At 43.5% G+C, this 16,512-nt stretch overlaps 1 protein-coding gene across 3 annotated transcripts in view; it reads right to left on the bottom strand.

The window, feature by feature from the left end:
- Window positions 1–16,512, bottom strand: part of SLK (STE20 like kinase) — a 985,407-nt gene that overhangs the window by 630,117 nt on the left and 338,778 nt on the right. For all 3 annotated transcript variants that reach the window (XM_069611736.1, XM_069611737.1, XM_069611738.1), the window contains exon 7: window positions 16,187–16,268. In XM_069611736.1, the coding sequence (XP_069467837.1) occupies window positions 16,187–16,268 (82 nt within the window). The remainder of the gene's footprint in view (window positions 1–16,186; window positions 16,269–16,512) is intronic.

Here is a 16,512-nt window from a genome sequence, read left to right as displayed (position 1 = left end):
CGCCGACAATAAACCACTTCTAAGCAGTGATTTCCGTGTGGTTTTTCCAGAGATATGCTCCTGAGCCGACCTTATTTCTGCCTCTGAGACCAGCATTTGGAGAGAGAAGTGCCCGAAAGAACCGACTGCCCCTCCCCCACCGAGAGAAGCCTCGCCAAGACCGCGGGCACTAGGGGTGGTGCTGGAAGTCAGGAGAGCGCCTCTGGGTGAACGACAAAAACACATCAGCTTCCATGGCAGCAGACCCTCGCTCACCAGCTGAGAGTCGTGTCCCGGGGCTCAGGCAAGGAGGGGGCGATCGACGTCTCCCCTCCCTCAGGCATGGAGAGCGGAGCCCTATGCACGGGCCGCCGGGGAGGAGCTGGGGCGGGGGACCCGTGCCGGCCCCCCCACAGGGACACGCAACAGGAAGACGCCGCCGCCGGCCGGGGACGCCCCCCTGGGCTCCACGGCGGTAGCCGCAGCCAAGTCGCGAAGAGGAGTACCCGGACGGGGGACCGTCCGGAGAGCACAGCGGCGGCGGAGACAAGGGGAACGGGAGACAGGGGTCAGTGCGCCGGCACAAGCACTCCACCTTTCCCCACTGTGCGGGCAGGGAAGGGCTCGAACAGCCTGCATAGCACCGCTCCTCAACAGAAGCGCAGCGACCCCCCCCCTACCATCCTCATTGCCAACAGAGTGATATACTACGAGGGGGGGGGCGTTGCATCAAGGGTGGGGGAATCAAGTCTCACCAAGTCTCCACTGGAACAAGGACATCTCCGGGGAAGGCGCGGGGAGGCTATACTGCTACGCATTGAGGCAGCAAGAAATCCAGCGCCCCGGGGGCCCGCTCTCAGGCGTGCGAACACAGAACAGGGGGAAGTCGCATTCCTACTTGAAGCCAATATAATAGCCCAGAATTAAGCACAGTGGAGGCACCCGAAGTCCAAATAGGACCATACCCACGAACAAGAGAATATGTCACGTGCTAAAGGGAAAGGGGGAGTATCACAAGCCACATCACAAGCCGTATCACAACCCAAACCTGTTACAGATGTGGTCTTCAGAGGCTTCATCGGCCTCGAGGGACAGGCCAGGCGTGGACCCTGCACCAGACATTACCTCCCCTAGCCAGAGCTCCCCCCGCAGACAAAGGATGAAATGCGGGCCTGGTTTGTGGAGCTCCAGGACAAGTTTATGTCCACGGTGCAGGAGCAATTTACCTCAATGACATGAAGCAGGTGGTCCAAGACCTAAAAATAGAAGTTGCCAAGTTGGAAGAACGGACGGACACCCTAGAAAGAATCGTTCAAAATGCGGAAGAGGAAGCGAAACAGAGCAGTGAAACACAGGAACACCTGGTCAGGTTGACTCACAACCTGGAAATTCAATGTGAAGATCTCGAAAACCGCTCCCGCAGGTCCAATATCCACATTAAATTCATGCCTGAATCAGTAATGGACAAGGCTCTTAAGACTGCGGTGCAAGAAGTCTTTCGGGACATAATAGAGGAGCAAGATGCAGAGAGTATAGGGATCGATAGAGTCCACAGGGTGGGTCCGAAAAGAACAGGTGCCCCAGGAGAGAGGCCAAGGGACATGCTAGCCGCCCTATCATCATACCCGCAAAAGGAACTGATTCTAAGGAAGGCGAGGCAGCTTGATCACAATAGGATGAATGGGGTGAAAATCCAATTATATCGAGACCTGGTCTCGGCAACACTATTGAAAAGAAGGGAGATGGCCCCACTCGTGAAAGAACTAGTGGCGAAAGAAATCAGATATAAGTGGACGTTTCCTTTTGGTCTACTATTCGAGTGGGAGGGTAAACAGAGGAGAGTGACCACATGTGAGGAAGGACTCCATTTAATGGGCCTGCAAGTTGAGGAGGATGTAGTAAAGAGGAGACCGGTCTAGGACGGACCCACAAAAGAGGCCGAGGGGGTGGGAGGTGGTAAGGCACATGAAGAGCCAAAACGGTGGGGGGAAAGCAAGACACCCTACTGGTGAGAAATAGAAATCTCTAAGGGGAAACAGGGCGGTGGGACTCAAGTATGGAGGAGGCGGGAGTAGACGGACTCGAAGGAATCACGGAATATCAAATACGCGGCAGCAGGCAGAAGTTCCGTGGTGACACGATCTGGGTTGGCGGGAGATGTGGGGTTTAGGACTCCCCGCAAAGGTAGTGCTGAGTCATGAGAGGGCAAGGAGCGATAGGCGCAACGCCCTAGCAACCTTAGGTGCCAGGGCCCTCCTCGGAATCAAAGATGAGTTTCAGTTAAAAGTTGAGGGTAAATTGGTTTGTTTGGGGGGGTGGGTGGGACTCCGGAAGAGGGGTGGGATCACGAATAGTGGGAAAAGAGACAACAGCAGCAGACTAGATGAGATGGTGAATTTTAGAATCTTCTCACTAAATGTAAGGGGGCTGAATTTGCCGGTGAAGAGGAAAAAGGTGGAGGCATTTGCTAGAAGGGAGAAGGCAGATTTTTTTGCTCCTCCAGGAGACTCATTAAGGCACAGGATAAAAAGAAGAACCGTCTGAAAGGGTACACAATCTGGGCGCAGGCAAATGCAGGGGAAAAAAAGAGCTGGAGTGATGATTGCGGTGAGGGGGGGCTTCGGGGCAATCCTCGTAGATACACAGGTGGACATGGCAGGGAGGTTCGCCTTTGCAAACCTCACGATAGATGGTTACAGGCTTACTCTAGCTGCAATATATGTGCCTAATACGGGTCAAGATGGATTTCTGAGAGACACCCTAGGGAAATTAGAGGGATTTGCGAAGGGTGAGATAATACTGGGGGGGGGGGGGGGGGGGGGGGTGAGACCTAAACTTAGCCTGGCAGCCCAAGCTGGATAGGAGCACAGGGGGTAGCCATGATCAGGGAGCCCCGTCCAAACAACTTAAACAAAAGATGGAAGAAATGGCACTATATGATGCCTGGAGGGAAAAGAAGGGTCAGGCCGGCGGGTTCACTTATTACTCACATGTGCATAACACTATGTCAAGGATTGACTGCTTCTGGGTGTCGGTGGGATTGCTGGGGAAGGTCCAGGGAATAGATTTGGGCGCTATTACAATATCAGATCATACTCCACTATGCCTGGACTTCTAGATCCCAGGGAGAGGAAGGGGTCTCTGGAGATGGAGACTGCCTTCAGACATTCTTAGGGACAGCGTGCTGGGAGGGATGGTGGGAGACATAATTAGAGAATACTTTGACCTAAATGACAATGGAGAAGTACCGCTGGGGTTAGTCTGGGATGCCTTCAAGGCAGTAATTCGTGGGCACATAATTGCCCTAAAAGCCACCAAGGACAAGCAGAGCTTCGAATGGGAGAGAGCACTGGAAAAGAAAATAGCGGACATTCAGGGGGATTTGTTAGTTCATCCCACAAGAAGCCTCAAGAAGGCGCCGAGACATGTGCAGGGACAACTAGATTTGCTTAGAAACAAAAAAGCAGAGAATTCCCTACTCTATTTGAAGCAGCGGTACTATATCAAGGCTAATAAGGCGGATAAATATCTCGCAAGACAACTCAGAGGGAAACAAAATGCTTTGGCAATCCTGAAAGTTAAGGATGGTAAAGGAGAGACTCATACATGAAATAGGGGCATAGGGGAGGCCTTCAGAGCCTTCTATCAAGACCTCTACGCGACGGTACATCCGAATGAGGAAAAACAGGAAAGGTTTCTCCAATCTCTCCCCATCCAAACAATATCAGAAGAGGACAAAAAGCTGCTGGACTCTAGGATTACAGAAGAAGTCCTTAGGGCAATAAAGGAACTCCCGAACAATAAGGCACGAGGTCCAGGTGGCTTCTATAAAAAGTATGCAGACATTCTTGTCCCGGTACTAACAAGGCTGCTCAACACATTCAAGGACAGTGGAAACTTAACCCCATCCATGGACGAGGTAAAAGTCCTAGTGTTCCACAAGTCGGGCAAGGACCCCACTCTCCCTGGCTCGTATCGCCCCATTGCTCTGATTAACTTGCATGCAAAAATATACACTAAAGTACTCGCCGCCAGACTGTCACCACTCCTCCCGTCCCTAATTAACACTGATCAATCAGGTTTTATCCCCGGCAGACAAACACACGATAACCTTAGAAGAATAATCCACCTGGTAGAAAAAATTGGTTTCACTCATACCAGCAGTATTGCTCTCCCTAGACGCCGAAAAGGCTTTAGACCGGGTAGAATGGTCCTTTCTTTTTAGAACGTTGAAACACATGGGATTTGGGGACCAATTTATCAATATGGTAAAAGCAAACTACAAGTCCCCATCGATAAGAATAGCAATAAATGGGGCAGTAACGGATAGGGTCGAGATATCAAGAGGTACGAAACAGGGCTGCCCCCTCTCCCCTCTTCTCTATGCTATCTTCTTAGAGCCTCTCCTAATTAAAATCAGGGAAGTGCCAGGGGTAAAGGGGAAAGAGATGGCGGGTAGACAACAAAGTTATAGCATACGCCGACGATATGTTGCTGGCTTTGGAGGATCCAGAGAACTCCCTAGTACAAACTCTAAAAGAACTGGAAGAATTTAGGGGGCTATAGGGTCTAAAGATAAACAGAAAAAAGTCAGAAATTATGCTATTAGCGGGAAACAAAGGGGCCCTGGGCAAAGCGGCGGGAATGCATGATCTAAAAATAACAAAAGAAGGCCTCAAGTACCTAGGGGTGACTCTCTCTAATAGGGTAGACCTGATCTACAGAAGCAATTATCCGCAACTGCTGGATAAAGTAAAGGATCTAGACAGGTGGTCCCCACTTAGGGTCTCGTGGTGGGGTAGAATCCAGTCAGTAAAAATGAACATTCTTCCCAGAGTGCTGTATTACTTTCATGCACTCTCAGTGACTGTGTCAAACTCCTTCTTTAGAGCGCTGTCCAAGGCCATTTCGTTATTTGTGTGGAACAGGAAACCTCCTAGGGCCTATCGCACCCGCACCTCAAGAAATATTACCAAGCTGCACAACTCTGGATCCTGAGAGAGTGGCTGGGAGAGGAGCAACGCACCCCATGGGCACTGCAGGACAGGGCAGTGGCTAGGACCCCCCCTGCAGGACCTACTGTGGAAACGAACAGCACAGACACCCGAATCTGCGCATTAGTGAGGTCATGAAAACTACCATCAACGCATGGGACGATCAAACCAGGAAGGGAATCATGACCACCCCCTTGGTCCCCTTTACACCTATATGTCGAAACCCACAGTTCCCACCGGGATGCAAACCCGGCGGGTTTGAAAAATGGGAGGAGGCTGGGTGCAGGAAAATCGGAGAAATGATCCAGAACAAAGAATTAAGGTCATTTGCGGAATGCAAAAAAATGTGGAAACTGACTGTTGCTGGCAGATTTAAATACGAGCAAATAAAGCACTGGATCACCACTCCAGAGATATTTCAGGCAGCAACAAGGGATATTACACCTTTTGAAAAATATATAATAACCAATCCAGGCGACAGAAAACTGGTGTCAACTCTATACCACTTCATTAATACACCAGAGGAGGATATTAAATGGTTATACCTGAAAAGATTGGAGGGCACGATGGTGGTGGATATATCTAGACAGCAATAGGAGGAACTGTGTGACGGTGTCCCAAAACTCATCCGGGCGGTCCAGACCAGGGAGATGTGGCTTAAAATCATAACGCAATGGCATTACACTCCCGAGAGGATCCAATCAATGTATCCGGAAATATCGTATAGCTGCTGGAGAGGGTGCTCGGAAAAGGGCACTTGGAGGCTGGGACTGTCAGGGTGTGAAGGGCTTCTGGAGGGAAGTCCAAACGGAAATTACAAAAATATTCGCTGAAGCAGCTCAAATGGGGGAGCGGGTGTGATTGTGCGGATTTGCGGACCCACTGGCCAAAAGACTTCACAAAGCTCAATGGAGAGGTTTCATGGGCTTAGTTATTGCAGCTTGGGCTACAATCGCCCAAAATTGGAAGAAACAGGACCAGCCTCTAGTATTTACCTGGCTACAAAAGGTTTGGTCATAAATGACAATGGAAAAGATAACACATTTACAGGTTCCGAAGAACTCCTTCGCGAAGGAGTGGGGGGCAGTGCTGGAGTATTTGAAGTCGGACTATATGGAACAATGGTGCCCGCCCAAAATCAAAATCTAAATCTCATATTTTTGGCACATGAACTTCTCTAGAAAGTATAAATGCTTGCGATCCTACTTTTCCAGTGGGGGAGTTGGGGGGGAGGTGGGGGGGGGCGTAGTGAGTTTCAGTTTGGGAAATGTATGATTTGATGTCATGTTTCAGTAAAACAATAAAACATGTTTAAAAAGCGAGTTGGGATCAAGGAAGAAAAGGATTAATGCGTCTCAGGCCTTGGCACGCCGCTATCGGGAGCAGACAGGATTTCCTTGGGTGTAGGTCATGCCACTGAGATAAGCGGCAGTGATGTCACAGGTCCTGTGGCTAAAGCAGCATAACATATCAAATAACAATATCCAAACGATTTGTGTATAATCATATGAAGCAAGAGCATCCAGAATTGTTTCAGGAAAGTAGATTCAGAGGTACAAAAGCAGGAGAAACAATTGGGAACAAAAAACTATTTAATGGGGAAAAAAGAAAAAATATTTTTAAATCAGTGTTGTAATCATATCTGCATACTGGCAAATCAATGTCAGTCACCATCATCACGTAACCAGAGCTATATATAATACACTTACCAACATGGTATGTTGGGTTTAGACTAGTGTAGACTGACACTCATCTTTCTCTAAATAGAATTCAGACAGTATCTTTAATGGCACGCTGCTTTTCTAAGTTGCACCATTAATGTGTAACTATGGACACCTTTATGGCGTGCACTTTGGTGGCAGTTGAGGTCTAAGTAACATACAGTCACAATTAATAGCCAAGGTGAAATCTTAGATGGTATCAAGACATACTCTAATATGGTACTTCGATGGTAATTGACATCAAGTTGTTTTGATTTCAACACATGCCCCAATGATGCATTGGACACAATTTTTATTTCATTAATTGCCACAACAGGCTCAGAGGCTACAGCAGATAGACTATATAATTACAACGCACTCATTAATATGACTACGAGGATTCAGTGTGCAATACAGAAACAGTGGTAAGCCTGATTATATATGGTTGATACACTGACGTATTATGTTGTTAGCTTCATATGGAAATTCTGAGCTGACTTACTAGACAACAGCTTTTACATAACATTTTTTTCTTTTTGCCTTAACGGGCATATTCTCGTAAAAAATAAATCTCTTTCAATGAGAACTTAAAGGCAGATTGTGACAACAGACAAGGCAACTTCATAAGCAGGCCCAAGATGGCGGTAAACTCACAATTTGTTCACCTATGATGAATAATTTTAGACAACAATTTACATAAATATAAAAACGTATAGAATCCTTAAGTAATCTCTTCATCTTTTTGACCCAACAGGCATTTTGGAATATACTCATTAACAAGCTACAACAATAGTCTAAACACAACATACCATGTTGGTAAGTGTATTATATATAGCTCTGGTTATGTGATGATGCAGACTGAAGGATTTGCCAATATGCAAATATGATTACAAAACAGATTTAAAAATCTCTCTTTGTACAAGGAAGGATTGTTTGTACCTGAACGCTGACTTTACTTCATCCATCCTCACATGGCACTGCGAGCGCAGCTCTTGCCGTGAGGCCCCCTGCTTCCTGGAGGAGGCGGGACTATCCCGTGTCACGTGACTTTTTCGTGTGCATTTAAGGAGACTCGAACCACCCGAGCGGCGTTAAGCCCTTTGGAGTCAAGCCCACTGGCTGTTTGGGAGACCTGCGTAGGTTTTTACTCTTTGATCCCTTCCGAACGCTTATTTTACCTGTGGCTCGGGCCCGGGGTTCAGGGGTGAATCCTTTGTGTGTTCTCAGGTAATTCAGTTCCGTGCTACAATAACTGGCAAAGTCCTTTTTCGTTCCTTGTTTAAGTCTGAACTTAGCTCAACGTCTGAGACGTTATGTATAACTTAACTGCAGGAATGACGTGTGTGCAGGACAAAGTTATGTATGGTAATAATCCTTGCACAACGCCGAGAGGTGCAATGTTAAAACATTCTCTGAACACTCCGGCAACCGATTTTATACCCAAATCCTGTGATAAGCCCAAGAGCCTCACTCGAACCTCAACATTACCTTGACGCCGATTAAAAAAACTCCTGTTTCTAATCGTGATATTCGTAACTTTTATAAGATCACTAATGTTTCAAATCGAAGCGATGACACGAGCCTAATACCCAAATGTTATGAATTTATTACTCAACTACCTATTGATGTGTTACAGAAAATACTAATTCCGTCTAGTAAGCTTAATGTGTCTAACTTAGGTATTACCATCTCTGATTCTACTATATTAGCCATACCACAATCTCCTCAAAAAATTACGAAATGTACTCGCATTTTTTCAGTAGTAGAAGAGACATCCTTGAATGAAGTCGAAATAAGTGTCCAGGATGACAAAGCTATGTCTAGTAATGAATCCCGTATGAACGATTCTGTGGTGTGCCAAGTGAATGATGAAGTAGTGGAAGTTACATTATTAGATACATCAGTTCATGTAGATAGTAGAGAACTGGAAAGCTCGAGAGTGTCAGTCCTGACGGATTACAATCGACCAGGCTCTATGGACTCAACAAGACATGTTGAGGACGTATCTTTTTTACAACCCACACCGCGTTGATGTCAATCCATCAGGAAACCTCTTGAACAATCTGCTAACCCCGCTCTTTTGGAGATTACCCTAGGAGCCATAAACACCACTGTATCCAGTCTATTCAAACTGTTGGAGTCCTTAGAACATAAGATTACTACTCAAGCCTCCAAGTTAGATCTAATTGGGGATTGGATGAAAAATGGTGCTCACCATGCTACAAATACATCTACAATGGAAAATGTAATGCAAAGATTGTCAATTCTAGAGGCCCATTGCTTTTCTGGCCAAGCTGTTGAGGTTCATGCCGGCTCAAGTGTTGAGCAGAGACTCGCAGCATTGGAGTCTCTTCGCAACTGTCATGACTGAATCAGTCTTGCCTCTATTTACCAAAATTATCCGTCCTGTAGAGAGTGTGGAGACTGTGTCGAAAAAGAAAAATGACTCCTGGATTAGTGTCGACTCACCCGAGAAAAGTGCAACCCAAAACCAGAGTGGTGTTAACATTCGTGTAACGTCCAATAGGGTTGCACAAAAACAATCTCAAAAAACAACACTTAGTAAAAAAAAAGCAAAATGGTGCTAAATAAATTGCCATCATGAAATAAGAATGTTTACCCTAAGCCTAAATCACATCAAGCAAATGACACTTATGAGTTTGACACATTCCAACTCCACTATAACAGTGATAATAGAGGCAACCAGAGAAACCTCACTTAATAAAGTGGTGCCCTCTTTGGCAAGCCTGTCTACAGGTGTAAACGAACCCACGAGATCAGCCTCCATCCCAGTTAAGCACTCAGGGGCACAGGAATCTATGCTGGGTTACGCCCCATTAAATTATCTCATTGAATTGTTGTCCCACGGCCCAAATGCAGATACACTAGGTCAGCCCCAAAAGCCTTCAGAATCCTTGACACATATACACTCTAGAGTGATGGTAGTGGGTGTCGAGAACCCTTCCACCTCAACTGCAGCTCTGCAACAAGGTTTTGAAAACCGGCTGAGTACTCTTAAAGCTGCAGTTGACTCATCTCCTGAAAAGATTGACGGAAGTGTTGCCAGAAATGACTCCCATTCATTTACAGTCTCTTCGACCCAAAACAGTACATTTTAGCAATGAACAGATTGATGCCCCATTTAAAGACTCAAAAATGACAAACTCAAAAATCTCCACAGCCTTAAAATCTGGCGGCTGCTCTGGGAACAGGGCTGTACAAAATTTTCAAAAGACACTGACACTCAGAAAATATTGTCTAAAGCTCATATGAGTGATAAGAAAGACTCCAATGCCCAGAGATTTAAAATCTAGCATACTTTGATCTTGAAATGCTGTGATGGGGCCTTTCCAAAATATGATCTATGCCGCGCTAGTGTGCTAAATATTTTTGGGTATGTCGAGGGATTGGAAGCTATTGCTTCAAGTGACATAGATCAAATTGAATTTCTCTGTGACAGAAATCTTTCCGGTAGTTTATGGATCAAATCGGGAGTAGTTTGCAACTCACTATGGAATGCGAGAATGGAACTATTCAATCTGGGCTTTTTATTGGCCCTGGACCCAGCGCGGCAGAACCCTCCAGAGGCTGATAACAGAGGCAACAACAAACCACACAGTAGAACCAGCTTGTGTATGCCATTTTTGTGTCAAAGAAAATAGTCATAACTTAACTTCATCCTCAATGCCACTCACTCATTCATAACCACGAACGGGAGCTACAAGCATTGAAATCTCGCTCGCTAGTTGGAATACGCGAGGCTCCTCTCACCTTCAATGGACTACAAATGATAATCTGAATAACTATGATATTGTAGTCTTACAAGAAACATGGATGTTAGATGTCCCCATATGGGATGACCATGACCTTGTGTTATTACCAGCTGAATCCTCTGGTAAAGGCAGACCCACTTCTGGCTTGCTAGTGGCAGTGAAATCTAGTAGGGGAATCTCTGCATGGAAATCCCCCAATAAGTTCATCCAATTAGTGAAGATCACTGTTGGCCTAGAAACATACGCACTGATCAACTTATATTGAAACCCAGTTGGCATACTTGAGGATACATTTTATAGTACACTGTCGAATCTTTTTGAAACAATTGCTACTAATAAAGACATTTTGGCATTTTAGTAATGGGTGACTTGAACCTCTCATGCCTTGAGACTAACAAAAAGGGTGTAAACTCTGATAGTCGGAGATGGACGTTATTTATGAATGATCTCAATCTAATGATGGCTAGCAGTGCAATTCTTGGTGATATTACCCCGATGAACACCTGGGAGAGAGGAAATTCCAAGTCCACTATCGACTACATCTTTATGAGTAATATCTTTATGAATACCACCAAATTTGCTGTTGTCAAGCAAGTACAAAGTGATCATCATTTATTATCTCTTTCTTCGACTATTGAAAATCAAATCTTGACTGCCACTAAGGAATGATATAAACAAGTTCTCACTGTTAATAACGGTAAGAATCACTTTAGTTGGTCGTGTGATAAGATTTCAGCTCTGAATTCTGCTATCTTGCTCAGTCATAGGATGAACAATGTCAAATCCTATGTTGACGTCTTAAACACCTTTAAGAATATTTACTTAGTGAAACATAAGACCTCTAAAACTCATACCCATGGATTTGATTTGGCCCTTCACGAGCGGAAAAAGGCATATAGGAAAGAGATTAGATGCCTACGTAAACTACCCATGTCTGACCAGATCAAAACCATTAAATCAGTCAGCTGTCGCTATCGCAATTGGGTACGATCAAGAAAGGCGGCTCCATTTCAAAATGATAGCGCAAACTTCTTGATAGCATGCTATAATAAGAATTCTGCCCAGGTATGGGAATTATTAAATAAATGCAATGCTAGTTCACAAGTGAATTCTCAAATTAATGGGGTGTCAGAAGTGCAATGGATTAACCATTTCACTAAATTGTATGCTGATAGTAAGATGGACAACTATATTTATAATGAGAGTTCGGTTAGCTGTTGGCGTTTGAAGTGCTCAGTAGCAATAGTTGAGGACTTCATCATGAAGTCGTCCTCTTCAAGGGCAACGGGCACTGATGGTCTTTCAAATTATATGTTTAAACAAAACTCAATTGAGTGGGCGAACATTCTAAATAACGCCTTTCATCATATTATGCAAACCAAAACCATACCTAATTCGTGGCGTACATCCATAATAGCACCAATATACAAAAAGGGTGACCGTAAGGACCCCAAAAGCTATCGTCCGATAGCGCTGCTGGATGCACTGGGAAAAGAAAATTTCTAGGATGGTTTTAAGAGAATTCAATGATTGGACAGTAAAATCTGGCCTCCATGATCCAGCCTAAACTGGGTTTGTCGCGGGTTTAGGGACCGCTGTAAACCTGATCACCTTGAACGCCATCAGGCACCAAGCTCAAATTAAGAGATGCCCACTTTACTTTGCATTTGTGGACTTACATTCCGTATTTGATTACGTATCTAGACCAAAACTCATGGCTAAATTGACTCATGTGGATTGTCCTCCAACCTTAACCGACATTATCTTTTTACATCACTCTCAAACAAAGGTATTCATAAGACTGAATGTGGAAGGTTTGCTCTCAAATGCTGTTGTTACAAATAGAGGACAAACAGGGATGTATTTTGGCGTCAGCACTTTTTAACTATTTTATTGACCATGTTCGATGGATTTTACCAAGCTTGCAGCTGATGCTCCTAAGTTAAATGGTGTGAAAATCAATGTCTTATGGTACGCAGATGATCTTATTTTAGTCTCGAAAACACAAAGCGGATTGCATAATTTGTTAACCTCACTCTGCTCCTACTTTCGAGAAAATGAATTGGTTATTAACACCAAAACTCAAATCGTCACATATGTTCCCAAGGGCTTGCGAAGACATATAATGGTGTGGCAAATAGAAAAAACTGTTTTACAAGTAGTTCCAAATTATATTTACTTAGGCCTCATTTTTGATGGCTGCCCATCTCACCATTCGCAACTACGTAAAATAGAACAGAAGTTATCCACTGCCATATATCAAACTAGATTAATTGTCTCCAAGTATGGCAAATTTTCAATAAAGCCCGCCATCATATACTGGAGTCAGAACGTAGCAGCCACAATACTATATGGTCTGGAGACATACAGTACAATTCCACTGACTTTTCTGAACTCATTGGAGGCCAAATTTTGGCGGGCTACTTTACACTTATCACAATGCACCCCAGGAGTGCTTATTCGCTATGAACTTGGTTTAATTTTGCTAACTGCAATGTATAATTGCCATCTATGTGCTTTATTTCAGAAATGTTTGCTGTCCTTATGTAACAAAACTACATTAGCTATAGTTTCCAGCTATTTACTTAAATCTTCCGAAATGTTTCCGAAACAATGGTCTAATAATATTCTTGTTATTATGCTGCACGCAAACATCTCTCTTGAGACCCTCTTATTCAATCCAGAGCGGGCTAAAAAAAATGTATTTAATGGATTGGATTGATACGAGGGCCAGCTGTCTGCAATACAAAGATTTTGATACCTCAATATTTGGTCCTAAACGTTAGAGAAACTGCATCATATTTAAATCTAGCGCCATCTGCTGCAACAAGAAATGCAATACTACGTTTCCGATTTAATATCTGGCCTACTCGTGAGGTTAAAGCCCGAAGGAAACAGATAGCTTTAGATGATAAATGGTGTCGTTTTTGTAAAGATGATACAGTTGAGACATTGCAACATGTAATTATTGATTGTCCGGAACTTATAAAGCTGAGGAGGATTCACTTTGCTAAACATCTTGCGTATTTTGCACAGATTGACCCTAAACATCGATGGGTAGCATTGGCAGCTACTGAATCTCTGAGCATTAGATTAGCTACCATCAACTTTCTGGAAGCCCTGAAAATTGAATGAATGATTATTAACTTCCCACTTTTAGACCCACTTTTAAACTGCTTTTAAATTGCTTCTTGAACGTGTGTTTTTAAGGTTTTTGAAGAGTTTTTGTACACTGATATTTTTGTGATACACTTGTTTAATGGTGATTTGTTGTAGAAAATTGAAATTGTAAACTAATTATATATGTAAAAATAACATCAAAATTGAATTGGTAGACAGCTTTAAATACTTGGGAGTGATTATCAACAAGAACTGCAAGGAAAAACTGATGCAGGAGAACATTATGACTAAGGCGAGACTCCTTACCTCTCAATCTCGGGCAATATTGAAAAAATATGGAAAATTCACCATGGCCCCTGTGATAACCTTCTACAAGGCCAAAGTGATCCCGACACTCACGTATGGAGCAGAAGCCCTACCGAACCTGCCAACATCTTTCTGGCTAAAAGTGGAAGGTTTTTATTGGAGAAAGGTTCTTAACCTTCCTGATTCGCTACCAATGGTGATAATAAGAAGGGAACTCTCCTTACAATCTTTGACCTCTATTGTCTCCCGTAACGAAGCAATGTTATTTCGAAAGTGCCTACTCCCAAACCCCCCACGTATCATGCAAGAAATCCAGTATGAAATCCGGTCTGGATCATGTAAAATGCTCACAAGTTGGATGGTAAAGATCGAATCAATCTTAGAGAATGCTGGAAGTTCTAAAGACGAACTAATTAACAACCCCGCCAAGGTGAAATCTCGACTTCTAAATCAAGACTGGATCGACACTTTGGAAAAAGCTGCCGCCTCAAAACTGTTTAAAGATCCTACTTCTCAGCTGTCCAAAGTGAATGAGCTCAAACCTTACTTATTAAGAGGACCGGATTCTAAACTCAGGATGAACTTTTTAAGAATCCGTCTTAATATTCTTCACACAAGGGAAGTCCTATTCCGTAGAAAACTGGCCCCGGACGAAGCATGTAGATTCTGCACGAAGTCAGAGATGGCTGAAACCACAAGACACCTCCTGCTTAACTGCTTAGGCGTCACGGGCCCCCGCCTGAGACACCTCGGACATTTGTTCAAAAACCTATACGTCTACGAGGAAGAGGAATGGTGGTGCCGGCTCATAAGTGGGGAAAAGACTATTTGGGTGATCGCGGTGGTAGGGTTCTTTCGAGAGATCGGCCTGCTTACCTGACCGCAGACACGGATGGGCAGGATAGCCAGCTGGGTGTCCTTACCTCGCCACTCCTGTGGGGGTCGCCGACCCTGTCCATGATCCCGGTGTAGAATCAGAGAGGGAACTACGTGTGACTGTAACACAGGTTAAAGTAAGACTCCATGCCGCTTTGTGAAATTTGAACAGTTAATGGGAGGATTGTATCTCTATTGTATTATACAATTAAATCAAATAAAAAAAATACGTAAAAATTATTTGTATTCATTGTTATTAGAATTAGAAATTGTAATAATTGAAAGTTGATTTATTTCAACTATACTCAAAATTAAAAAATATTTATTTTTTCCCAAAAATTATTTTTCGTTCCCAATTGTTACTCCTGCTTTTGTTCCATCCTCTGAATCTCCTTCCCTCAAACCATTCTGGACACTCTTGCTTTATATGATTTTACAAAAATCTTTTGGATATCATTATTTTGTACTGGATTTACAATGTGTCAAATTTGAGTTCAAATTACATTAGGTTTATCTATATAAACCATTGTTATATTGCCTAAACTACTGTTACATCGCCTTGACAAAGCCCATAGGGGAGAGGCCATCGGACGAAACAGATTGCCATACAGTTGGCTGTTCTGATAGTTAGTAGCGAAGTGAGAACTTGTAACAAATATCACTGATTATCACTTATTTTGGGAAATGTTCAACAGTGATTCTAAATGAGCACAATAAAATGCAAATGTGTACGCACCTGTTCTTGGGTAGACTTTCTTTGAGTTTACACACCGATGAGCATTTTGGCTGAATGCCATCTACCGCACAGTCGCAGCAAAGGACAAACTACTTTCTAACGATTAGGTGCGGCTCTAGAGGCCTTTCAGCCCCCTTGGTTTACAAATCATATGTATCAAGACTCCAACAAGATCCAGGAGGTAGAGGAACAAAAGTCTGGGGACGCTCGGGACAATGAAGTTTCTATTACATAAAAACCCAATTTAAAGAGAATTACTTACAGAAATTAGGGGGAATTAAAAAGGGTAACTGACCAGGGTGTCCAGGCCCTATTTCGGTGTGATAAAGGAATAGAATAAAAGTGCTGTTGTCCTATAAGCAAAGTTTTCCATTCCACTCACCTGGTTTGACAATCCCACTAATTCAAACTGTGAACAAACAAAGCTTACGTGTACAAATTATCGTACACAAATCGTGGATTGTAGTCTTTTACATTGCAATGTTGCAGAAACAAAAACAGGGACAGTGTCCAGATTTTCTTTAATATGCAAACAATTGCCAACTGTGAAAGGCCAGGGATGCAAGAAAGTTAACTTAGTAGGTTGGCAACCGGCAATGTCCTGTTTTAAACAGCAATTCTACTGATTTAAAGAACATTTTAGTGGTTGTGATTTAATGCAAGCAGTCTCCAAGTAAATCTCCTAATGAAGTAGTCGCATACCTGCAAAAGCTGAACTGCATTCCATCGATTATCTAAATTCTTCTCCAAACATTTCCTCAGAAAATCACTAAAATCAGAAGACCTGCAAAAATAGAAATATAGGACTATTGGGACAATAAAATATCAATATAAGAACAGCAAGGCATTAGGTGGTGTTTAATCAAGGGTACCATTATTATGATATGCTTTTATTGCACAAACATAGCTCAGGAGAAACAGAGCATTGTACAGGCTACAGATGAAAACATTGACAGCGAGAATTTAACAAGTCATCAAGTAAACATTAGTAATAATTACAACAGTACAAGATCGCAGGAATCAAAGTT

The sequence above is a fragment of the Ambystoma mexicanum genome, chromosome 8, assembly GCF_040938575.1.
Source record: "Ambystoma mexicanum isolate Mex_15411 chromosome 8, UKY_AmexF1_1, whole genome shotgun sequence".
NCBI classification, from domain to species: Eukaryota; Metazoa; Chordata; class Amphibia; order Caudata; family Ambystomatidae; genus Ambystoma; species Ambystoma mexicanum.
The sequence above is the reverse complement of the archived record's forward strand: the minus strand, read 5'-3'. Positions and strand labels throughout refer to the sequence as shown.